Source organism: Leptonotus elevatus, chromosome 2, assembly GCF_054856555.1.
Source record: "Leptonotus elevatus isolate MCC_2025b chromosome 2, RoL_Lele_1.0, whole genome shotgun sequence".
Lineage (NCBI taxonomy): Eukaryota > Metazoa > Chordata > Actinopteri > Syngnathiformes > Syngnathidae > Leptonotus > Leptonotus elevatus.
Genome location: NC_141240.1, coordinates 23,887,498 through 23,912,382, shown reverse-complemented (window position 1 = coordinate 23,912,382; position 24,885 = coordinate 23,887,498). Strand labels below are relative to the sequence as shown.

The window sequence follows — 24,885 nt, the reverse complement described above, 5'->3', positions numbered from 1 at the left end:
TTATAGTGGTGATAATGACTATTGTTGCCGTTACTATCTGTAAAGTACACGTCGGTTTCAGTTCATGTCCCTGCCTGAGTTTATCGAGTATAGTCTGGATTGAGCTTCATGCAGAGAGCTGTGTCGACTAGGTGTGAACATAACATTCGCGCCACATTAGCATTTAAAAACATATATGTTTAAAATGTGTATGCAGTGAAACATATACGTTCATGTTTATTTTAATAATAAATTACTTCATTCTCATTTTACTATTTCAAATATATTTAATCATTCTTAAACAAGTGTGCGCAATTAGATTATAACATTGATTACTATATATTACAAAATAATTCATTTACAAGTAATCACTAGCGAATAAACACATTTAAATGTACACATTTTCGGAGGAAACTGACAAATTAAGTCACAAATCTACTTGGGGGTTGCAATGAGCGAGTGGCTCCAAAAGGAGGCAGTAATGTGACATCGATGGCTGTGAGCAAATAGTCATTGTAGAAGAAGATGTGCACTGCATTGAAGCTGTTTCCTGTTCCGGGGCAACCATAGCTTCACAAACAGAACAAAAATGTTAAGCCGACTGTCACGGCTCCGGCCCGTTTTTTCCCGGTTAGGTTATCGTGTACCGGTTCGGTGCGTGTCCCAATCGAAGCCGAGTGGCGCTGCGGGTGCGGCTGCCGTGACCGAGCTGCAGCAGGCTGCCCCGAGTGGCAGCCATGGGGAGGTCAGCGAATTTGTCAAGGTGAGTTCCTCTGATATTGCACGGTTACAATAAACTCGATCTTCATTCGCGCTTAGTGAACGAACAAAAAGACTCCTGTATGTTGCTAATGACTTTCTCGTTGACGTTGTTTTGTTTGTTATGACTGACGCGAGCGATCCGATCTGAAATTGATGTCACTTTCAGTCAGCTTAGTCCAGATGCTGAGAAACATGGCTTGGTGATGCTTTTTATGCAAATTGGTCCCACTGTTGTTATAACAATGGGTGGAAGTGCAGAACAGTTCACTGACAGACACAATTTCAGAACGAGATTACAAAATTTTAAAGTCTAATTTCATACTTGATGGGTGGGCAGGCAGTCACTCTAGTCTCAACTACTGTATTGTATATAAACGTAAAAATAAATATAAATCCGTCTCTCTCGTTTGACTGACATTTAACTATTGTTCATTTTGAATACATTGTGAGTGACTAGTAAAAGTGTACAATTTGCAGTTCTGCAACTTCATTCACCGCCTGTTTCAAGACTTGTTGGTCGGTGTCTTATATAACCATTGTCCAATTTGTCCCGAAGAGACACCAAAGGCTGCAACATAAACAAGTTGTAACATTAATACTTAAAGCGCGATGGAACACAAATCACTTATTAGAATTTATTGTCATGCCACAATGTTGCCAAACTTGCCATATTGCAGTTTTGTATTCAAATTGGGCAATATTTAGTTTGTCAGTCATGAAAAATGATACTTGTTTGAATAGATGTCTTGATACTTGTCTAATTTATCTTTGTCGTGATTTTTTGTAAAATATTTTTTTTTTACAGAATCCAGACTACCATGGCTTCTCCAGTGACCCAGTGGTTGATGAATGGAGTATGAGAATATCTTTCTTCGTTGGCATCTCTCTGTGTATTGTCGTTGGAAGCACATTCCTTCACTACTTACCAGACCATGGGTAAGTTCCTTTGTTTTTAATTCCTCGGGCATTGTCATTTTTACGCCAATGTAAGATCACAGATTCCAGTTTTATTTTAAAATTGTTCTAATGTTGTGTTGTAGTAGCAGGTTAGCAGCAGCATGAGCCTGCTCTCGGTAAAATTTCACAGGTTTCTTCTCCAATCGCTCTTTGTTTGTGTTCCAGGATGTGTGAGTGGGCCAGAAGGGAAGCTGAACATTTGATCGTGCAAAGAGAGAAGAAGGGTTTGCCTCTGATAGAAGGAAACTACTATGACCCCAGCAAAATTATCCTGCCCAGTGCTGGAGAAAATTAGAGTGTACAACCACCCACTTAATGTATTTCAGGAATATTGTGTTTCACTAAAATAGAATAAAGGCTACTTGTTGGATTCATTAAATATGTGTGGACTATGACTCTCATAAGAAATGTTCTTAAAAAATGGGCACCCTCATGATTTTCCAAAAGAAGAACATAACACAACTTATTATTAAATGAAAATCATTTTATTTTGTTTCCTTAAATTGAACATTTAATTCTTACAAAATGTCTTATTTTTAACTTGGGCATCAAAAATAAATGTTGCTTTGAAAATAAGTATGAATATAAATATCAATAAAGTAAAAAAAACAAAAAAAACTGCCTTTGTACTGTACATAACATATTTACCACAAAAAAACCTTTGAGTAATCCCCTTTAAACACGCATTTAAACTTGAATTATCAAGAACATAACACAACAAAAAAAAGAATTATATTCAGACCCACTAATACCACTATTGCAGTTTTACTTTCTTTTCATTAGTTATCTGAGCTCACTTGAGTTGACATGTAGTTGTTGAGATTTCGCTGACTCTGTGCCACAGATTATTGAACAAGGAAATACATTATTAACTGTTTCTATATACTATTTACGGTTGCCCCTGCACGGCTCTGATTTTCATGTTGGTTATATCTCTTACTGTAGTCTCCACTGGAAAACCCCAAATCCCAAATCCGATTTGGAGTGTAGGGATCCAACGCTATTTTATTGTTTGAATGTAATACTACTGTAAAACACGGGCAACAAAACGTCAGTCATGTCAAGTTATTTGAGATAATAATAATAATAATAATAATAATAATAAACTGTACTAATATAAGAATTTTAGACATCGCTACAAAAATCTATAACTTGATTAAACACTTGAACAGTCAAAAGACGTCTATCGGCTTTCGTTGGACGTTACAATGCGCATGTGCAGTCAAAGGCGGAAGTTGTAACTGGCGCCAAATGCGTACAGGCAGCCTTTGCTCTGCCGAGTGCCGACAATGAATGTTTTCTCCCCTTTTTTTCAGTAAGTTTGCGACTTCCAATAGTGAGGTGGTTACTTCACTTTGTTACCTTTTTAAACACCTAAGTTGCTTCGAGACGTGTCATGCCCTCATTATCTTTGAACGGAGTGACAGTGCAGTTTCCTTTCACTCCGTATGACTGCCAGAAGGACTACATGAAGAAAGTTATTGAATGTCTTGAGAATGTGAGTGTTTGCATCAGAGAAACAAGCGATGCTAAAAGTCGTTTGCCAAATAGTATGCATAAATATGACTCCATTGTATGTCTGAGACTCCGAGTGCCTTGTCATAGTCCATGCATGTTAGATTATATTTAGTTTGTACTTTTTGGGAAAACTGCACGCGTATAAACAATGTCCTGTACACTCTTCTTTTTTTTCTTTCTTTTTTTTGTTGCAGAAGTTTAATGGGGTCTTGGAGAGTCCCACAGGTACTGGGAAAACCTTATGTCTGCTATGTGCCACCTTGGCATGGAGGGAGCACTTCAAAGACACCATCTCTGCGCAAAAAATCAAAAATAGGTTGAATGGCGACAATATGCTGGTTGATAGTTCTCTCGAATCTTGGGGGATGGCTTCAAAAGATGGTTCAACACCAAGTATGTATATGCCGCAGTATTGCCAAAGTCCGTTCATAGTCATCTAGAGGAGGGATGGCGAGATCCGGTCCGCAAGGGCCGGAGTCCTGCAGGTTTTGGATATTTCCCACTACAGCTGATTCATGATCAGCTCATCAGCAAGCTCTGAATACGCCTGATAATGATTCTGTTAATTGGAATCTGCTGCAGTCCGAGTAGGAAAACCTCTAAAACCTGCAGGACTCCCGCCCTCGAGGACCGCAGTTTGACATCCCTGATCTAGAGGGTTCCCACCTTTTCGAATTGCCCAGAATGCACTGCCACATTGGTAGGGAAAATCGTGTCATTTGTAATTGTTCAAACAGCAGAAGAATGTCTGTTATGCTTTCTCTTTGTGTGTAATCGCTGGCAGTAATAGTCTGGGGAAAAAAGGATAAAAAAAATTTCCTTCAGACTCCGGAGAATTATTACAAATCAGGGCCCAGAAGAAACACAACTTTGGCTGGCTGCACCAATAGATCAAATCTGATCACTTTGTCACAATTTGTCATTGTTTTCTAGCCTCCTATAGTGATGTTCCCAAGATCATATATGCATCACGGACACACTCTCAGCTTACCCAAGTTGTTCATGAGTTGAAGAACACATCATACAAGTAAGATATAGTATTTCAATAACTGTTTATTTAACTGTCAGACAGATTTCCGTTGCTGTTTGTAAACACAACATTCGAAACTGACGCTCAAGGAAGCTGAGGACGGCAGCCAACCAGGAACGAGCGTGAGAGGGAGGGGTCCGCACAGCGAAATTGAGATATGCCACTGATAGTAGCTTCCTCGGCTTGATGAGTACGAAGAGCCCTGAACATTAGGCGACCTTAAGCTTTTTCACAAGAGGCGTTTAGTATGTCCCTGCACCTTGCGAGTAGTAGAAGAAGAAAGCATTGATTTGATCTGTGTTGCCTGAAGGTTTTACCCCTGGCGGGACAATGAATATGCAGCAGATCATGCCATTGGGATAAGGATTTTTCAAATCTTAAAAGATTAAATGTTTTAATATTAAGCAAACTCTACATGTAAAGATAAAAAAAAAAAACATATTTCAAACATGCATTTAACAGGTTGTGTGTGTGTGGGATGCTCCAATAATCTCAACACGCCCCACATACATAAAACCTCTCTTTCACCACTGGCATCTATAGCACCATTTTGGATCTGCTCCCAAATTAATCAGATAACTGTTCCTTGAACTCTATATGATTTTGTTTTAATGAGGGTAAGCGGTACAGAAAATGGATGGATGATTATGAATTAACTACAATTTTAAGTCCTTTTATCTGTGATTTAGACCGAAGGTGTCTGTGTTGGGGTCAAGAGAGCAGATGTGTATCAATCCAGAAGTGATGCGTCTTCAAAGCAACCATCTCAAAGTAAGTTTTTTGTTTTTGTTTTTGTGTGTGTGTAATGTAACAAAAAGCCAAATAAATGTGCGTTATTTATCATTTTAGGAAATGCATTTTCTTTTTATTTGGAGCAATATTCAATATAAGATGTTCAAGGTAGCTCAAATCAAATATTAGCTCATGTTGGTTCAGCAACAAAGAAAAAAAGATATCTTTTTAACTGTTATGAAAGAATGTCGAAATGTGCTTATTTTCATGCAATTGTCTGCTTTTATTTTTAAGGTGCATATGTGTCGAGCAAAGGTCTCCACAAGGTCATGTGCCTTCTACAACAATGTTGAAGGTAATAGATGGACTCCAACAACAACAAAAAACAATTCAATTATTAAAGTATCAGCTAACATATTGCTTGTTGATGAATCAGGATAATATATTCAGGTGGTTTGAAATCTGCTTGCTTACTCCAGTTATCGCTTAATTAATGAACTTTTTATGACATTGTCTTCAGAGAAAAGCACCGACAGAGAATTGGTGGATGAAATTGTGGACATGGAAGACCTGGTCAAATTTGGCAACAAAAAGAGGTGTGATTCATGTTGTATTTATTTAAAGTAGGGCTGAGCGATTTATCTGTTTCGTCAATATAATTTATTTTTTTACAAGTTCCGTAATTCAAATCTTGTCCCTGCTGATGTGCACTGCTTTTACTAACAAACATGGCTGCGAGTTTGACCAACTCTGGTGATTTGGTCACTATTTAGCAGAGGCATTATGTGCATTTTATTTATGTATTTATTTGTACATTTATATGTAATGTTGAGATAAGATCCGTTGTTTATTTGTTGTTGTTTTTCCTCCAGGGCTTGTCCTTATTATCTCTCGCGTTCTTTAAAACAGCAGGCTGATGTCATTTTTATGCCTTACAACTACCTGCTGGATCCAAAGGTAAGCAGTAGCGTTCCATTCATAGATGCTAGCCTGGCTGTACTGAAATGCGTAAAAGTCTGTGATGCTATACACTGTAACACATTTTAAATACTTTGTGTTCTTGCAATTTTGAAAGTCTGTTTACAAAAAAAGTGGTCCCTAGACAAAAGTGATGAATAGTGTTTATCTTTCCTTTGGCACCAAATATATTCTCTTCTGTTTACCGTCTTCCCACAGAGCCGCAAAGCTCACAACATCGAGTTGGCTGGATCTGTTGTCATCTTTGATGAGGCTCATAACGTAGTAAGACCGCCCTCGGCATTATTACTCTCAATGAATTGTATAGCCACGTACTAACAATTAAGGTACTATGAGGGTACTTCTACGCAGCTAATCAGTGTAGCGTTCTTTAACAGCTTTCTTTCCACTTAATGCAAGTCGGTCTCTCACATTTCATGTTCTCGTTTGCAGGAAAGTACGTGTGAGGAGGCAACATCATTTGACATAACTCCATATGATCTAGCCTCAGCCATTAACGCGATCACCAGGTTGTTAAGTGACCATGCTCAAGAAGCCCATTTGGGGGAGATGTATTCTCAAGGTTTGTCATTTAGAATGCCACAATTCTTGTCAAAATGCTTGTCTGTCTATTCCCTCGTTGATTTGCGTCTGAGTTTTGGATCATCAACTAAAAGAGCTATGATGTGTACATATTATATTTGCCCTTCAATTTTAGATTTTTTTTTTTTTTTTTTTTTTTTGCAGTTTCAGGTTTAAAAACAGATGTAAAAGATGTTGCTAAACTCAAAGGTTAGTATTCAAATTAATTCATCCAGATGAATTCAGTGAGCATGACCACTTATGAGGCTGTACCTAAACCACAGTTGTCGTTATTTACAGAGATTCTGTTGAAACTTGAGGCTGCTATTGATTCCTTTGAGGTTCCGGTTGACAAAGGCATAACAAAACCTGGCATGTAAGTGACGAGTATACAGTAACTTCCATTTTCATTCACGATTTTAAAAGCGGTGCTGATGTAATTGCATTTAAAAAAAAATTTTTTATCATGCTCGTGATGTACTTCATAGCTTCATATATGAGCTGTTAGAGAGAGCCCACTTGACGTACAACACCAAGGGCGATGTGTTTGAAGCTCTTGAGCAGATCATTGGATACTTAGTAGGACGTAAGTAGAGCTCACGAGCTTGCTGTCTGTATTCTGTTACTGATACAATCACTTAACCTCAATGTTATTTGTGGATAACATTTGAGTCGTCGCCACAATTAAGTCACTTTCAGGCACATTCTTAGCCAGATGGACCTAAACGTCATACTGCGTTGATGAATGTGTTCCTGCCACTGTAGCAAATGAGCTGTATGACATGTATCACACAGAGCCGGGGATATTTCCCAATACGAGTGGATTGCAGAAGCTCTCGGATATCATACAGGTATGTCAAGTGAGGATACGGAGCACAGTAGTTAAATACTTCAAATTGTATTGGGTAATACATACGTGTGGGATTGCATTTGCTCGAGTGAACATTAACATTGCGAGCAACAGCTGTTATATATAAATACTATACATCTACCGATGCCACTTAATCTCATGTCACGACGACTGTCATCAATTTAGGATCGCTCATTTATTATGCTGCGAGCGTGGTGCGTTCCTGGAAGCCAGACTAAAAAAAATGTGTATTGCCATTATACAGATGTGCGTTATACACTCGCCAAATGAATAGAAAGAGGGCAACAGACAACAGTTTTAATACAACAGAACGCCCTGCAACGAAGAAAATGCACATCTTCCTGGCAATTAAATTGGCTGCATAAAGAACCGTTAAGCTTCATTCTACAGTAGCCACACACTTTTTTTTTTTTCTCCTCATTTAGCTTGTATTCTGTGGTGACGTGGCGCAAATTGAAGCTAAAGCAGCTCATTTTAAGGTGAGTGATTCATCACATTAATACAATTTATTTTCTAAAGTTTATTGTCATGTTTTGCTCTTAGTTGTCAGCACTTTTTATGTTCCAAAACATCCATTTAAATCTTCCGTGTCATCTGCGACAACGCTCTACTTTTGTTTGCTGTATCATCATTATTAGGCATTGGACATCAGCTATCATATTTGTGTACTGGCTGCAGGTTCACATCCATCAAGACACCAGCACTCAGAAAAAACAAAAAAATGGTGACCCATGGGCTTCATCCACAAAGAAAGCAGGTGCTGTAAACGGATTGGGTAATCAGTCCTTAAACTGATAAACGATCGTTAAGCTGTCAAAACATAACCAAAGTTGTTGAGATAGTAAGTACTGAATGAATTCAATTCATCTCTACTGCCTGTCCTTACCTAAAAGCCACAAAAGTGTTACTACTGTCTTGTGAGTAACCATAAATGGTCTTGTAAGGTTGATAATGCCAGCTGACGTTAGATGAGTGGTCGGGTACAACCTGGACTGGTCACCTGCCAGACGCAGACGCTTAAGAGATGCAGAATGTCAAATAATAAAAATACCTTATATACTATTGTATCATACAAATTCTATGAATGACACTCGTCTGCAAGATTCCAAACTTGAAAAAATTGTACAGTATTTTAAGGTGGTGGAAAGGCCACTTTTAAACTTGTAAGTCTGCTGTGCATAGAAAGTCATTGATTTTTATTTTTTATTTTACTCAGCTTCTTTAATATTTGTGAATTTTTTTCTTTGTTCAAAGTGGTTTTGATTGAGTTGTGATTGTTTTCAGTCGGAGAAAAGAACTACTGTATATTGAGGGTTTACTGTACTGTGCTTTATGGTTTAATATATTGTTACAGTTAAATTGAGTTTACTGGACTAGAGCAAGTCTTATTGTGGCACACATTGACATTTATTGTGCTGCTGGAATGTCTCCTTTATGAATGTGCATAACAGTGCGATACGTACATTTAAGAATATTGACAATTGTAGTTATTATCCTTCAGTGTTTGTTCATTTGTTATCTTGTATCTTCCAGGAAACATTCTGAGTTATTGGTGTTTCTCTCCGGGCTTCAGTATGCAGAACTTGCAGGATCAAGGTGTACGCTCCATCATTCTGACCAGCGGTACCCTTGCTCCCCTGAGCTCCTTCACCTCTGAGATGAGGATGTACGTTTATTTGAGTCAGGCCTATTAGCACTTCACAAAACATATTTCTCTCATCATTGACATAAAAGTAAACGACCGTTTTTTATTTTTTAAAGGCTGATGGCCTTTCTTATAATCTATTGTATAAAAAAAAAAAAAAGTTCTGTTGACCAGTGTGTTTTTTTTCTTCTCTTGCTTGATATGCAGACCGTTTCAAGTGTCTTTGGAAAACAGCCATGTCATTGAGCGGGATCAGATCTTTGTTAGTGTCATCGAACAAGGCCCAGATAGGGTACCGCTGAGTTCAGCATTTGATAGAAGGTCAGTACATAGAATACTCAGGAAGTATACATGTTACACAAGGTGCAGTCCGTACATAATGTTCATTTCACCTTCTTTTTTTTTGTTAACCCTGTAAGCAAATCTTTGTCGTTGCCCTTGTTTTTAGTGAGCTTCCTTAACTTAAAACTGAAATGTTATTTTATTACCCATGGGGGTGGCATTAGTCATTTAATGCTGACAATATGTTTGTTTTTGAGGTTTGATCCTGAAAACTTGTCATCTTTAGGAAACACAGTGGGTAAGTACAAACTACTACTTACAGATTATTTTAATACAGTACTCATTTACCCCGACAACTGAACGATTAACTTGACGAACAACCCTATTAGCTTAAGTATGTTTTAAGGTTTGCTGTCTCCTCAGTAAACCTGACCCGGATCGTACCCCATGGTCTCCTTTTGTTTTTTCCCTCCTTCTACTTGATGGACAAAACGTTGGAGTTCTGGAGAGTGAGTGAAAATTCAATATTACTGTTGCTATAGTTGGTGTTTCAAATGTTTTATCATTTTAAATGATAAATATCTATGTTACAAAGTTGCAATTATTCTCACCAGGACAATGGACATGCAAATCGGATTGAAAGTGTAAAGCCAATGTTTGTTGAGCCAAAAGGGAAGGGAGCTTTTACTGAGGTAAATGTGTTTTGGTTTCTGTGAAACATTTCTGCATGTGTTGGTACAAATCACCATTTATAAAAAAAAAAAAAAACGTATACAAATACCTACAGTAGTTGTTTCATTCAACAAAATCTCGCACAAATGTTTAGAAAAAATATTGATCTAGTAACATAAAGTAGCTATTGTGTGAGAAATGTTGCTCTTGTCTGTGTTTTTAGGCCATGGAGGGATATTACAACAAAGTAAATGACTCCCAATCTAGAGGCGGAATCTTTGCTGCAGTATGTCGAGGAAAGGTGAATGTTTATGAATAACGGCCCTGATTGATGCTTGCTCTAAAAATGTGAATTTTATTATTTTGCCTTGACCCATGTGAGGATTAGCGATACGGCTGATGGATGGATATTTTACATTTACATGTATATATTATTATTTATTTAAACGGAAATTATATAACCTGATGCGACTATGGCGGGGGAAGGAGACAGCACTCTGGAGAGATGCGAGAATGACTCGGATTTGTCAACAACAACAACAAAAACACGTTTCATCGGGGGAGTCGGTTGAAGCCGTGTCGTCACCATCTCGAACGCCATCACGACTTCAGCCTTGTCTTGGCTGCAACAGTCGCTGTCATCGTGTCTTGACAAATACGTTCTGAGAGCTATTACAAAGCTTGCTTTAATACAACAACGTAACAAAAAACGCCTTTGGTTGCAGTTGTTCTTGACCGCCTTTATTTGTCCTGACCACCTCAGGTACACGCTAAAAGGTTGTCCTACTGCCCGTTTGCGATCAGTAAACTTTGCACATCACAGTATCTCTAGGCAGTCTCATTCTACTCTACCCCTGCTGGATTTGCCCTTGTTTGGGGAAACACTACTAAGGGCACCTTTAAGCAGAAGAGCAGAATCACAGGTGTAAAGTTCACATGTATAATCTAAATGTATTATAAATTAATCACACTGTTGTTTGTTCACACACCCCCCCCCCCTGCAAGATAATAAAAAAAATTCTGCCACAGAAGTTCTTAACTTTTTTTTTTTTTTTTTAGGCTAGCGAGGGACTGGATTTTGCGGACACATTTGGTCGTGGTGTTATAATCACTGGAGTCCCCTTTCCACCAAAAATGGACCCTCGAATCAATTTAAAGATGCAATTCTTAGATGAGATGAACCAAAGAAAATTACTGGTACCTGGTCACAAGGTGAGATTTATTAGATTCATCCTTTAGAATGTGGTAAGCATTTGTGCTTATAACTTTAGATCTCAACTTGGCCACACTCATCGATTCAAGTTGTGCCATCTTATTAATTAAGGTAGAAATAATTAATTAATTAATTAATAATTATGGTAAAATAAAACATGATGGCGATGAGGGCTTTTGCTTTCTTTTATGAAAATAGTTAAAAAGATGTGATAGTAAAAATGACAGATGACATTTTGGTGTGGATTAGCCAAGTTGGACGAATTCCAGTACTCGCACATTTGACAACCTCGTCCCGAGAAATTGAGCCAAAGGAGGTCCAACTGAAAGCATTTGTGCTAGATAGAAGGAAGATGCTAATTTGGCAAGCTGTTTTTGCTATGTAACGTGGATTGAGCATGGCGTCAAAGTTTGATGATTGGCTATGAAAAAGTGGGTGCGAGGGCCAGTTCAACACTACTTGCAACTTTAAGCCTATAATTTACATATCGTATCTACTTCTTGCCAAGTCAGGCAAGATTACTTGAGATGTATTTACTTGACATATGCAATGACTGTAAATTGAAGTTGAGAGAAGTGAGAGCATTTTGGAACTCCCATCTTGGACATCTAGGATTAAGGACATTATCCAAGTCTTGCTTTGACATGTTTTGTGTTTGGGTTGTGGACGTATCGTTTGCAGTTGCTTACAGGATGGGAGTGGTACAGAGAGCAGGGTTTCAGAGCTGTCAATCAGGCCATTGGCAGAGTCATTCGCCACAAGGATGACTACGGAGCCATCTTCCTCTGTGATCAGAGGTCAGATACAGTGCTGTTATAAAAAAATATTTCATTACGCATCTGAACACTGGAGCATGCTAATAACCGATATCTGCTTAATTGTGAAACACATTTTGTTATTTTTACATAACTTCCTTGTCATTATTATAACAATTTAAACCAGGTTAATTATAACATTATTCTTTGACTATACATACTCCAATGGCAACTTTCCAGTCATCGGATTCTCCTGCATTATTTTAATCCAATAGCAGCCCATTTATTCAAAGCACTCGCTGACATTATTGAGAAGCCATAAAATTGTAACATTTCAAGTGAAGTGATGAAAAGCTGTAGAATGTGTCTTTTCCACAGGTTTAAAAACGGAGATGCACAATCTCACCTTCCATCATGGGTGAGGCCGTATGTGCGTTTTTATGACAACTTTGGGAACATTGTTCGTGATGTCTGCCAGTTCTTCAGGGTTGCGCAGAAAATGGTACGCCAGTTGTTCTCGACTCATGCTACCGCTACTATTTTACTGTTTGTCATGTATTGTAGAAATTTAAAAAAAAAGACAAAATCAAGAAATTATAGTTTGGAATTGGGATACTCTGTTAATGTCATTGTTTGTTATTGGTCATGATGAATTGTGATACAGATACACATTTGTTTGCTTAAAATGCCCATTGGTTCTCCTTGGACTCTTCTCTTTGTGGTTATTATGAAATGGTTGGATAATTGAAATGAATTTTTGTTGGAATGTCTAACCAGAGGCCTGTGTTGGAGAAGAATCATGCGCCCGATCCCTCACTGTTTTCTGCAAGCAGTTCTCAGTCATCAGTTCCTCAGTGCTCTGGTGCGACTTCTTACACAGCCTCCCAGAAGCCTTGCATTCAGAAGGCCAAAATGCTGGACGTGCACACTTCCACTCTAAAAAGGAGGAGATCTGGTGAGCCTTTATTTGAGCTTTTACACACTTTGGGTTGAACCACTTAAATATTTTTAGTTTTTTTTTTTGTCTTATCTTGTCTCTTGTTAGATGAAGATGCCCAATACGCTAGTATTTTTAAACAGTACGAGTCTCAGATTCAAAAGAGTCAAACAAAACCAGGCAACCTGTTTGATGCCCTGGAGCGATTAGAGCACCAAAGTGGAGGCAATGGTGCTTTGGGAGAAGAGACGGTAGGTTGATTATTTATTTTTTTATTAAATTTTATCTTGATAGACAATGATGATTTAGTTTTTTTCACATTTCATATATCGTTTCTGGATGTATGATTGAAACTATATGCACTCTCCTGTGCGTGTTACACACAGCAATTGTTGGTGACGAACACTGCCCGAAAACTAGCTGCATAGTTTACCTTCACGCTGAAGAGCCGATCATGTTGGCCTCAGCAGCACAAAGCTATGCTTTCATATTGATACCATTATCCTTACTGGCCACATGTATCCTGACTATTTGTATTTGTGGACACGTTTGTTTTTATATAATTTGAATGACATTTTTGTATTTCTTTCTTTTCTTTTCTTTTTAGCAAAGCAATTCGTCCACACTGTCACTTCAATATGACAAGAGAATGGATGAGATGATGCGTGGAGGCAAACGCAAAATCAACTTGGTCCAAGAACAGGTATTTGTCAATCAAACAACACCTGTAAATGGTTATTTCAGTCAAATCACGTATGACGTGGATGTGTTTATATGGGGCCCCCCTCTTTCTTGTTTCTGCGCGTTACCAATTACAATTCAAACCTTGGTAGTTGACACTAAACTCGCAAACTTTTTCAGACTTCAATGGAATATTTCTCTTATTGGAGGAAAAAAAATCTGTGTTTGTATGTGTCCCTGTTTTGTATTCACCTTTAAGAATGTTTCGTTATCTTTATTATTTTTTTAAAGAAGCCCAGTGTTTCTGGATCAGTTACTGGAGATGGGAAAAAAGGCACCGCTAGGTCATTTCTGGTAGAAATGAAATCATCATTGAGCCAGGTCAGCTTTGAGCAAATTCGCCTGGCTCTGTACTCCTACAAGAAGAATGACAACCTGGACAATCTGCTGTCTGACACGTCCTTGTTAACCCATGACCCTCATACTTACAGACTTTACCGTGGTAAGTCATTTGTATCGAAAAGTACTTTCACTTGTCTCCATTTTTTTTAGTGAGTATGTTGAAATGAATGACACGCTAGGCTGCTTAAGTATGTTTGCATAATAGTGTGTAAACATGTGCTACCTCATATTACTTCAAGTACCTGGTCTGTCTCGGGTCTAAAAGTGCTCAGCTGGTATACTATTTTGGTGACATAAACTATAAGTGGGGTCACTCCTTGCTCAAGTGGATTTGTCATTGTAGCATGACATTTTAAAATGTAAACTAAACTTTGCAAATCCCGACGGGAAAATCTCTAAGGCTTATGTATAAACAGGTGCTTAAAGAATGGAGATACAGTATGTTAATTATATACATTGGACCACTGCATTTTTGTGATTTGACATTCATTTTGGTGGGGGGGGGGGGGGGGGGGGGGGGGGGTATGTCCCTTTTTTGCAGAAAGACCCCACGTGTTCACATTTTTTTTCATACACAATCCCCTGCTTATTAATTTTTTGACCCAAACTCCCACTCATTTATTTTTATTTTTTGGTCAAAGTAATATTTTTTTTTCATGGCAGCATGCCTGCGACCCTCGTGAGGATACAATGTTCAGAATATGGATGGATGACAATGGCCGTAAATTATTCTTGCATCATCACTACTTTGGTCGGGCGCAGTACTGACTCCCCGAGAATAGCGAGGGTCCACTCTATTACAATTGATGTCGATGTTACATGTCATACTGATTTAGTAGTTGATTGAAAAGGATCCAATGTGTCACATACAGGTTTATACCCCTTTGTACGACCACATCACAGAAAGGCATTTGATGAAAAATGCCTGGAGCTGACTGGGACTGGCTGCGGCTACAAACCCGAGCATTTGGTGCACGGAGACAAAAAGAGATCAGGGATGTCACAGAGTGGTAGGTCAAGATGGTATGGTAGCAATGATGTAATGATTCCCGGCCTTTAATTTTCTTCTGTGCTTCTTCTAGGTTTGTTTTACAATTTACTTGTTTTATATTTGTGTCCAACATGCATTTCATATACAAATATTTACTGTAATTATGACTAGGTGAGTAATGGACTACAACGCATTACGTGCAAATTTACTGCTGTATGAGTGGAACTTGGTCATAAACTGTGAGGACACCATATCCAATGAAATTATTGAACTGGTCAAGCTATAAAAAAAAAAATGTGAAGAACTGATATGTTTAAATGTAAAACCACTTTATTTATAAATAAGCCAAAGTTTGTTCAATTAAATGACAAAACAAGTCCAGTCAAGCAGCATACCGCAAGTCACACTTGACAGTAGCTGTACATCCAAAGTCTTAATCTTATGCTTTATTTCCTCATCCAGCAGATGAGCAACCCAGTGGGCTTTCGTCATCCACTTCCAATTTAACATCGAGTGCGCAGCTGAATGTAGAGCAATTCAAACAAAGAGGGCATCAAGATCTTAGAGAAACTCTGACTGGTAGGTCATACCAAAAGGTAATTTAACACCATGTACATTTAAACATTGGCAGAGACATCAAAAAGGGGGGATCCTGGAAATGCCACTTTTGGGGGTTTACTGAGATTGATAAACAGCAAAGTATTTTATTTGGGGGGGGGGGGGATGTCGAGGTTTATGGCAACATTAAAGTGCACACTATTTTTGGCCAACTACATCCTGAAAACCAACATTGAAGCATGTTGGTGGCAGCATGAATCTTTGGCATTAGCCTTTTCTTGATCTGGAAGTTGGAGATTTTACTGGGAAGCGTTTATGAATTGTTTAAAAATGGGCAAAAGAATGGCTTAAGCAGAAAAAAAATGATATTGATATTAATAAACAAGAAAATCAAAACTCCTCTGTGTTTACCAGACGCGAACCCAAAGAGTCAAGTCCAGGCTGCCTTTTTGGCTGATGTAAAAAAAGCACTTGGCCCAGAGGGATCAGCTCAACTATGTCAAGCTGTTAATGCATACAAGAAGACAGACAACTATGAAAATATGGTGACTGCAGCTGTGGCCTTATTCACAGAGAAAGATGAAGACTTCAGCCTTTTAATCAGTAAGTATAGTTTAATCACATTTGAATTTGCCCCCCACCCCCCCTTCCCCCATGTACTTTTATTTTTCTTTCTTTCGTCTGAAGGATTTGGCAATATCATCCGCCCTCACCATAAGAAGCAGTATAAAGAGATGTTGAAAGCGTTGATGGGTCAATCTGTTGATACTGCTCCTGCTTAAGCAGACCAGAAAAAAAACGGAAGATAATCAAGTGCATGATTTTAATTAAATTACTATTATAACATTTCCAAATGATTCGAAACTCAGTGAAAAGCCTGTTTATATATACAGTACTGTACATTGTTTAAAATGTTGTATGTTTTGATCACTAAATAATTGTATATTTGTTTTTTACTGAAATAAAACGAACTTGTTTTTCATATATTTGAATTTCAGACAGTTGTCTTGTTGGATTATTTGAACATTTGCTGCACAACTTACAAATAACAAAACCTGTTGACAATGATAACCAATAAAAACACGTTTAATCTTGCAAAAATGATCGCATAAACGTAAAATTTCAGATTTACGGGAAATGTTTCACATTTCACCTTTGGGGGTATACGATATACACAATGCATCCACCTCGACATGAAAAAAAAACTACAATAGAATATCTACAGACGAAAAAAAAACTACAATAGAATATCTACAGACTCTGAGGAGACTGGAACTTGCTAATAATATCGCAAGCCAAAAAGTCGCAACAACTGTGTTCCTCTTGTTTGTTTTTTCTAATCGAGATGGGGGGGAAATTCCGACATCCCAATACAACACGAAAGCAGCATCAAGAATCCCCACTCCCCGTTGTCTCTAGAATGCACCATGTGATCTCGCGAGACTTTGTGGAACATTAACCATCATGGCAGGCAGTAAGTTGGTACTTGAGGGTGCAGTAAGTATTAAGAGCTTTATTTTAGGTCTGAGTGTTGTCATAATACCATTGATTCGGACCTGCTTTGGTCACATTGACTGGGTCTTCGATTACCTGACGGAAACTCCCGGGAAAATAGCAATTTGTGTGCATATTGCTGTCGTCAATGGCCTCCTATTAGTAATATGCAGGGGACCTCTGTACAAGGTAAGCGTAAACGCTAGCTAGCGAACTTAAGTTTCATTCTAGTTATTGTGTTTTATGTTGAATGAAGAATTAGATGACGTACTGTCCAATAGGAGTTCGCGTTACGTGCCACATTTTAGACCGGTAGCTAGTGCAACATAAGCTGTCCAGTTTGGTAATCCTCTTAGCTAAAGTAGAACGAGACAGCAGGTGATACCGGTGCTCTGTCAGATAACGGCTATGCTGTTCTGACGGGACGCCCGTGTCGTCTCAAGATGGCTACTAATAGTATGACTTTTAGTTGAATTTGTCCCGTACGTGTCCTATTTGTCGGAAATTGAAATAGAGAAGTGCGGTTTAATTAAGGAAGTAAGGGCATGTGGCTTCCATGTATGGGAAGTTGGTCTCCAAAACGATTTTTACCTTCCGCCTCTGTTGTATGTGTTTGAGAGGCATCAGCTATTTATTGTTGTATTTGTCATTAGTGACAATGATGTGTAGGAAATTAATTGTATCTCTGAATATAGGGTATTAATGGAAAATGTCCTCGCATTCAAATTTAAACAGTCATCTTCAGCAGTAGTTTTAACCAACAATTTATGCATGAGTGTCTAAAAATCCTTTCAGAAAAGTTTTTTTTTTTTAATTCAAAGTCAGTATAGCGAAACGGATCCTGAGAGTAATTAAAATTGGTGTTTGTATGGAACAGAGGAAAAAAAGTTTGGACTGAAATATTTTGTAGTTATAGTTTAGTTTAAAGTTTGGAAATTTGAATTACATATACAGTATATTTGTTTTCTATTTAACTTGAACATTTGTTTGTTGTAGGTTGCTGTAAGAGCCTGCTTTCTGGGAGTCATTTTTGGTTGCGGTCTGATTATAAGCTGCACCGAAACCACTTGGACACATTTTGGCTGGTATGTAAATTAATATTACATTATTTTTTTATCTACTTTTATCTTGCAGTCCTTGTTTATAAATGCACAGCGGGTTGGCTTATTCAAAAATCTTAGAATCACGTGTCATGTTTTCATCAGAGATCTCAGTACGTTACCTTTTTTAAGGGTAGTCAGTCAAACGTCAAGATTAAAAAAGGTGTACCACAAGGTTCATCTTTAGATCCTCTTACATTCTCTATTTTCATTAATGACCTCCCAAAAGCTATTGTTCTAGTATTGGATATCCTACAAATTCGACAATCACTGCAATCTGACTCAAGTCCAACAATGGTTCTCTAAGAAAAAGCTTCTGTTAAAGAAGAAGAAATTACATGTCAATTGGCATATGACCAGATTGTTTTCTTTTACAACAAAAATGGTGCAGTCATTTCTGTGATGGCACAGTACTAGAAAAAGTGAATACATTTAGGAAGGCGGCAGTGGTCGCCGCAACTAGTAAAGATAAACAAACACTTTTGTCTTTAAAATAAAAACAATGACTGTATGAATTAGAAGACAAGATGAACATTTTTAACCATTCCGTGTTTGGATGCAGTTTTTCTTGAGCTTTCTCCTGAGCACTACTGGTACACTGCATTTAAATGTTTTTGTATTATATTGTGGATTATTTTTTATCATCATTTTGTATATTATTATTATTATTAATTGTATGTGTTGGAAGGACCCCCTCGAAAATGAGATGATGCATCACAAGGGCTTGTCCTTTAAAGTAATAAACATGTCTTTTACACTGTGCGTACGTGTGTGCATGCTCACAAACCCATATTGAGAAATAGACACAAGATTTACTTGGTTGTGTAATTTCAGACTTGATGGTGGGTGGGTAAGCAATTAGTCAATATTCCATTGCGTTTTTGAGTCATTTACTCGCGGCTTGTCATTCTCAAAAGACCCTATATTGGGTGGTGCAATGTGTTTGCTGGTTAGAGCTTCAACATGTGTAGTACTGTCACCCCTCTGCAGGTATATGTGCTCCCTGGCGTTCTTCCATTACTCCGAGTACTTGGTGACGGCCATGATCAACCCTCACAGCCTGTCACTGGACTCATTCCTGCTCAACCACAGTGCCGAGTACACACTTGCTGCGGTCTCATCATGGCTCGAGTTCACCGTGGAAAAGCTAACATTTCCAGGTCGGTGGGCAAGTTTGCTCCGGAATGTAATTCACATGCCACTTGTCATTTGGATGCAAACGATGCCAAAACATATTACAGATGAGGCCTGCCTTTTGTAATTTTGTACCTTATCGCCCTAAATCAAATACCAAAAGCAATAAATTAATAAATATGTCAAAATCCTTTGCTAAAAATGTCTTTCGGGTCTCCTGATCTAAAATTGCAATACAGTACAATCTAATAAATTTTTGATTCTAAAAGACTCATAACAAACAATCTATAACCTGTTTTTGTTGTTGTTGTTGTTGCAGAAATTACTTTCACTGTCAACTATGACATTTCCTTGTTTCAATATTGGCAGCTTGTCATTCAAAAGAAGTGCTTAATTTTTGGTCGTGGCTGACCGTAATGCATCCTGTCAGACATCTGGATTGTTCTCATCCATTCCATTAAGCAAATGGTGGAATCCCTTTTGACCTATCTCATGTTGTCTTTCAGAGCTGAAGCAGCTGAGGTTGTTGAGCATCATGGGTCTGCTCATGGTGCTGTGCGGTGAGGCGCTCCGCAAGGCGGCCATGTTGACGGCCGGCTCCAACTTCAACCACATTGTCCAGAATGAAAAGGCGTGTAGTCACGTGCTGATCACCAGCGGCGTCTACGCTTTCTTTCGACACCCCTCTTATGTGGGATGGTTCTACTGGAGCATAGGAACGCAGGTCTGAGGATCACTGCTCAATTGTCAATACGCATATTTTGTCATAGTGCCTATCGAGAGCTTTTATTTCTTATTCCATTTGTTATTATTTTTTGGGGTCTGGCCTAACGTGTTGTCTACTACAGGTAGTGCTGTGCAACCCAATATGCACGCTGGGCTACACCATCGCCAGCTGGAGGTTCTTTCGGGAGCGGATTGAGGAAGAGGAGATTTCCCTCATCAATTTCTTTGCTGAGGAATACGTGGAGTACAAGAAGCGGGTTTCCACCGGGCTGCCCTTCATCTCAGGCATCCACGTCAACTAGTGGAGCGCAGTTCTCCGGGAGTGTACTTGACTCAAAAAGCAGAGCAGACGGTGGCGATCGCAAGGAATCCTGCGAGCTGACCCACTAGCTAGCCCAGACCAGCAAGCAAGTGGACTGCTTTACCTTGACCAAACAAACTCTACAATCCAGTTAGAGAGACCAAAACCTTTCACCGTCTTTGCGTGTACTCGAGTAGCACTTGTTTGCAGTTTTGTTTGCATGCTTTGACCATGCTAGCTGTTGAACAACCACCAGGTGTCTGTAGAGAGTGGACGGTGATTGCATAGAGGGGGACACCGCACCTCTGGCAGCGTTGTGTGGGACATACAAGTATTACCGTAGTTGGCTGGTAAAAAATAAATAAATAAATAAAAAGGGATTCCATATAAATACACCCCGTTTCTTTTCACACATCACCCCAGCATGTCAAGTCAGATAGCTTTTAGATGTTTCTGACTGACATGCTTTTTTCATTGTATTTCCACTGTAACGGCTGTTTGGTTCCCACAGAACTGGATCTGATGCTGTAGCTGGCTTATCTCACCCACTTTTTTATGCTCTTTTTCTGCACAGTTTACGTCATTTATGTAGTTTGGGCATTTCTAGCCTGAAAGGGCTGTAGGGCTACACGGGAAGATGACAATTCACTCTAGCTTTCCCGGCCGGCCTTCAGTCGGCCACCGCTCTCAAACCGAATGCGTACATTAGAGTAGGACACGGACGCACTGAGAGCACACCCATGATGAGAACATGGAAGTCGTCAATGCAGCAGGTCCAAACCAATAACCTCGTGCTCTGTGGAGATGATGCTAAGCACTGCCCTCGTTGTTTTTTCTTCCCCCTCCCTATGGACTTCTCATATGTAGCAACGTTTTAAAAACATCCAAGATGGCAACTTTTTTTTTTATATATATATAACTGAATGCCCATTTTCATACCATCCAAAGCTTGTTGCTCTGTAGGGCTGTTGAAATAAATGGTGGTAACTCTGCATTCAGAACAGTCACGTGCTCAGAGGCTGAATTGGCTGTAAAATTGGATAGAACACTGTCACTGTATGTGTAATCCATTGTATGACTTTCACTCAGGCTAAAAATCATCGCACAGTTGCGCCATTGGCTTGTAATAAACTTTATATTTGGATTTTATGAGTAGGCCCCATACCTAGTTTTTTTGGGGTCGTTTGTATGGTTCTGTATAATGTACTTTGTTATTAAATGATTTGAGTTTTCAGTAATAGTCGACGCCATCTATTTACTGCTTCCAATACTGAAGCGAAACTGCATAGATTAGTTATTTCGTATTTGACATTGAAACATGTAGAGAGCCTGAATTCCAAGCCTTCTATTGAGTATTGTTTGACCTCCTTGTGATACTGATATAACTACTATTTAATAATTTATTGACTATATCTGCCTTACTGCGCTCCGTGTACGTTTGCACTTTTCTGGCATTATGAAAGTGCAAGAAGTTAATGACTATATCTGCCTTACTGCGCTCCGTGTACGTTTGCACTTTTCTGGCATTATGAAAGTGCAAGAAGATACAGCAAGTAGCAGAACAGTACAGTACAAAGAAAAATAACCGTTTCAGGATGCGGCGGTTGAATCAATGATTCGACGATTGACTTGTCAGTGATTGTAACGCATGCGCACTCCACGCTCGCTCTCTCTGCGAGCTTCTTCGCCATGGCACCCATTGTAAGTAGAATCGCGTGTCAACAGTCTGCTCAAATGATTGCTTGTCTAGTGTAAAACTCAAAACCGACGATAAGGTCGTTGCCTTTGTTGTTTCATAATGTTAACGGTCCAAACCGAGGCTTTGAGGCAGCCTGTTAACGAGCTGATAAAAGAGCTCAGGTTTTTTTTTTTTACGGCCCGTAGCTAACGTTAGCTCGTGCTTGCTAAGCTCACCACGTTTTGGACTCGACTGTCCTGTTTTGGCTTCTAAACATGAGCGGCCGGGTTGACTAAACGCGGCGTTTAAATCGCTCCAATGATTGTCAATTACATTTGGCGATTTATTTAAGGACTGTTTGCGTCATACGTGATCCCCGATTCAGAATGTTACACTTGCGATGTTTAGCTTACCGTCGGCTGCCACTAGCGATACACCGTCGTCGCTTGTCCAAAATGTTGTCACTTTTGAAAAGTATACACTTCTTCAAAATAATGGGTCGTTGTTAAGGGTCTTCCAATAAATTACAGGTTTAAACATGAATGTCTTGGGCAACATGTACTCAGTCTGTGGTTTTCGAACTTTTTAGACCAAAATTAAGTATACTTGGCACTCTAAATGCCGCCACCATGACATGAAAATAATAGTAGGTCTTTTTGTTAAAAACAAGACAGCAGTTTTATCTCGAACAAGTTTATTATGACACTGCATCTTTATGCGTAGTTTGAACATTGACAATGTGCTTAAATATAGGACAATTCGCATCAAACTAAATTATTATAATATATATATATATATATATATTCTATAAAAACTATTCAAATCGTACCTACACAAATATGTTTCTCACTTTAAATGGCATTACACAAATTATAATGTTAAAACCCATACAAATCTTGAAAATCTGTGGAACAGCAACTCAAATGATGAACTGTGACAGACACTTTTGTTTGGTGGTGTCAGGAGATTTCCTTTTCAATGTAAAATAAGTACCTTTGCTCAATAGAGGTTGCAAAACACACAGCATTTGACTCCAACGTGTATACCAAACCAACTATATTTATACTAATGAGATGAGCCCCCCCCCCCCCCCCCAAAAAAAGCTTTTCTTATTAAGAGAGTTGACTTGGAGAGTCCTCTAAACTTTGTGTTCCTGCATCAATGCGCCAAAAAGCTTTGCAACTTGACACACTACGGAGAACAACGTATGTAACAGAAGTGTGTTGTTGTCGTTAAAGCAGAAAAAGCAGAACACTGGTAAAGGTGGTAAGAAGAAGAAGCAGGTCCTCAAGTTCACACTGGACTGCACTCATCCTGTTGAAGATGGCATCATGGACGCCGCCAACTTTGTAAGTCCAATTTGAGCAGGGGTGTGCAAAGTATATATGTTTAAACATATGTACATTTAACATTTCAACATGGGAGTGAAATAGAATAAATGTTTCCCTTTTTTGGACAAAGTTAAAATTTTGAGATATTCTTTTTTTTTTTTTTAAATAAACCTGAACCTTATTTAAATTTCTGCACCTGTCCGGTGCGTTCTTCATGCTGTTGTTCATCCATGTTCTGCAACAAACCACTGAGACATCTGTCGCATAAAATATCAACAAAATACACTCATGTTTGTGATTTTATGGTCACCAAATGTAAAAAAAAAACATTCAAGGGGAAGGATTCACGTTTAGGCGATCGTTGCCTATGGTTTGGCATTTGTGTGTGTGTGTGGGGGGGGGGGGGGTTTCATTACTTTGGGACCTATCCTCCATTATTTGCTAGAATACTCGACGGTTTTTGTGGTCAGTTCAAAGCCGTATCTGTTGTTTTGGCACCATCTTGGGTCTGAAAGACTAAGTTGAAGTCGGGGAGGAGCTTCTGCTTACAGCCACAATGTGACCTGGGACATTTGTTTGGCATCCTGGCATTAAATAATAGGGGTTTTTTTTGTAAATAGTAAAATAATCATGATTTTGTAAACAAGAGTACATGGACAGAAGGGAAAAAAATCAATAATATGATCATTTTAATGCATATTTCATTTTAACACAAATTTTTATTATTTTTTAAACTACGTTATTGAGCATATTTTTTATTTTATTGAAACTGTCTTTCCAACTTAAAAATAATAATAATCAAATCAAATCTCAAATGGCCCCCCTGGTGTTTGCAGGAGCAGTTCCTCCAGGAGCGCATCAAAGTGAACGGCAAAGCGGGCAACCTGGGCGGAGGTGTTGTGTCCATTGAGAGGAGCAAGAGTAAGATTACCATCTCCTCGGAGGTGCCCTTCTCCAAAAGGTGAACTTTTACATCCTTGCACCACCTCGCCATTAGGTCCCATCATCGTTTGCAATTGTTCTAAATAAAAATTAAAAGTGTGATATTGTGACTACATGTTGAAATGGGTCATGTGCATAAACATTGGTGGGTTTTGTTTACTCTGGAGACGTCTTCAGTTCAGTTTGAACACTTTCAAATGTGGCACTCGTGTAAGGAATAAGAATAATTGTCTTAATTCCTTGTTAGCAGGGCTAAGCTCATAAACGCACAGCCGTGAACCTGTTGTAGTGTGTTGCATGCTAAAATGCTAGCTGCTCAAGTGAAATTGCATAAAAGCTGTTAAGGCTTTTTAAAATATATATATATATTGAATGTATATTGATTTTGGCGTGTTTGTAATGTCTTTCTTTTAGATATCTGAAGTATCTGACCAAGAAGTACCTGAAAAAGAACAACCTTCGTGACTGGTTGCGCGTGGTGGCCAACACCAAGGAGAGTTACGAGCTGCGCTACTTCCAGATCAACCAGGATGAAGAGGAAGAAGAAGACGAAGATTAAGTTCAAGCTGATTTTGTACAATAAAAATGAGTTCAGTGTTTTCAGTCACGTACGGTATTTTTGTCAGTTCAGCCATGTTGTCGCAATCCTGTTTGT

The 24,885-nt window shown here is 38.7% G+C and overlaps 4 protein-coding genes across 7 annotated transcripts; all 4 read left to right on the top strand.

Moving 5' to 3' along the window:
• The first annotated feature begins 504 nt into the window (after nucleotides 1–504).
• Nucleotides 505–2,077, top strand: ndufb11 (NADH:ubiquinone oxidoreductase subunit B11). The gene is made up of 3 exons (XM_086069060.1): nucleotides 505–742; nucleotides 1,547–1,677; nucleotides 1,864–2,077. Exons 1-3 carry the CDS (start codon nucleotides 569–571, stop codon nucleotides 1,991–1,993), a joined length of 435 nt encoding a protein of 144 aa, XP_085925186.1. The 5' UTR covers nucleotides 505–568; the 3' UTR covers nucleotides 1,994–2,077.
• An 832-nt stretch (nucleotides 2,078–2,909) lies between these two features.
• Nucleotides 2,910–16,521, top strand: rtel1 (regulator of telomere elongation helicase 1). Of its 3 annotated transcripts, none has more exons than XM_086070007.1 (32): nucleotides 2,911–3,196; nucleotides 3,411–3,609; nucleotides 4,150–4,243; nucleotides 4,936–5,017; nucleotides 5,273–5,333; nucleotides 5,499–5,574; nucleotides 5,851–5,935; nucleotides 6,155–6,220; nucleotides 6,389–6,518; nucleotides 6,683–6,727; nucleotides 6,818–6,893; nucleotides 7,006–7,103; nucleotides 7,313–7,368; nucleotides 7,814–7,867; nucleotides 8,067–8,145; nucleotides 8,922–9,054; nucleotides 9,241–9,354; nucleotides 9,573–9,613; nucleotides 9,739–9,824; nucleotides 9,930–10,007; nucleotides 10,211–10,288; nucleotides 11,047–11,199; nucleotides 11,882–11,997; nucleotides 12,334–12,457; nucleotides 12,733–12,910; nucleotides 13,001–13,143; nucleotides 13,500–13,595; nucleotides 13,865–14,075; nucleotides 14,848–14,985; nucleotides 15,432–15,545; nucleotides 15,939–16,127; nucleotides 16,212–16,521. In XM_086070007.1, the coding sequence occupies exons 1-32, from the start codon at nucleotides 3,095–3,097 to the stop codon at nucleotides 16,304–16,306; spliced, it is 3,390 nt and encodes a 1,129-aa protein (XP_085926133.1). In that variant the 5' UTR covers nucleotides 2,911–3,094; the 3' UTR covers nucleotides 16,307–16,521. The 3 variants fall into 3 exon arrangements, 2 of the variants coding, with proteins under 2 accessions (XP_085926133.1, XP_085926132.1); XM_086070006.1 differs by having other exon boundaries at nucleotides 15,429–15,545; XR_015094228.1 differs by lacking the exon at nucleotides 16,212–16,521 and having other exon boundaries at nucleotides 2,910–3,196; nucleotides 15,058–15,545; nucleotides 15,939–15,976.
• A 443-nt stretch (nucleotides 16,522–16,964) lies between these two features.
• On the top strand, nucleotides 16,965–21,513 carry icmt (isoprenylcysteine carboxyl methyltransferase). The gene is made up of 5 exons (XM_086066871.1): nucleotides 16,965–17,207; nucleotides 18,015–18,103; nucleotides 19,109–19,278; nucleotides 19,759–19,976; nucleotides 20,101–21,513. Exons 1-5 carry the CDS (start codon nucleotides 16,989–16,991, stop codon nucleotides 20,278–20,280), a joined length of 876 nt encoding a protein of 291 aa, XP_085922997.1. The 5' UTR covers nucleotides 16,965–16,988; the 3' UTR covers nucleotides 20,281–21,513.
• Nucleotides 21,514–21,842: 329 nt separating this feature from the next.
• Nucleotides 21,843–24,837, top strand: LOC147179277 (large ribosomal subunit protein eL22). Of its 2 annotated transcripts, none has more exons than XM_086068291.1 (4): nucleotides 21,843–21,980; nucleotides 23,196–23,306; nucleotides 24,125–24,249; nucleotides 24,645–24,837. In XM_086068291.1, the coding sequence occupies exons 1-4, from the start codon at nucleotides 21,969–21,971 to the stop codon at nucleotides 24,787–24,789; spliced, it is 393 nt and encodes a 130-aa protein (XP_085924417.1). In that variant the 5' UTR covers nucleotides 21,843–21,968; the 3' UTR covers nucleotides 24,790–24,837. The 2 variants fall into 2 exon arrangements, with proteins under 2 accessions (XP_085924417.1, XP_085924419.1); XM_086068293.1 differs by having other exon boundaries at nucleotides 21,863–21,980; nucleotides 23,199–23,306.
• Nucleotides 24,838–24,885: the final 48 nt, after the last annotated feature.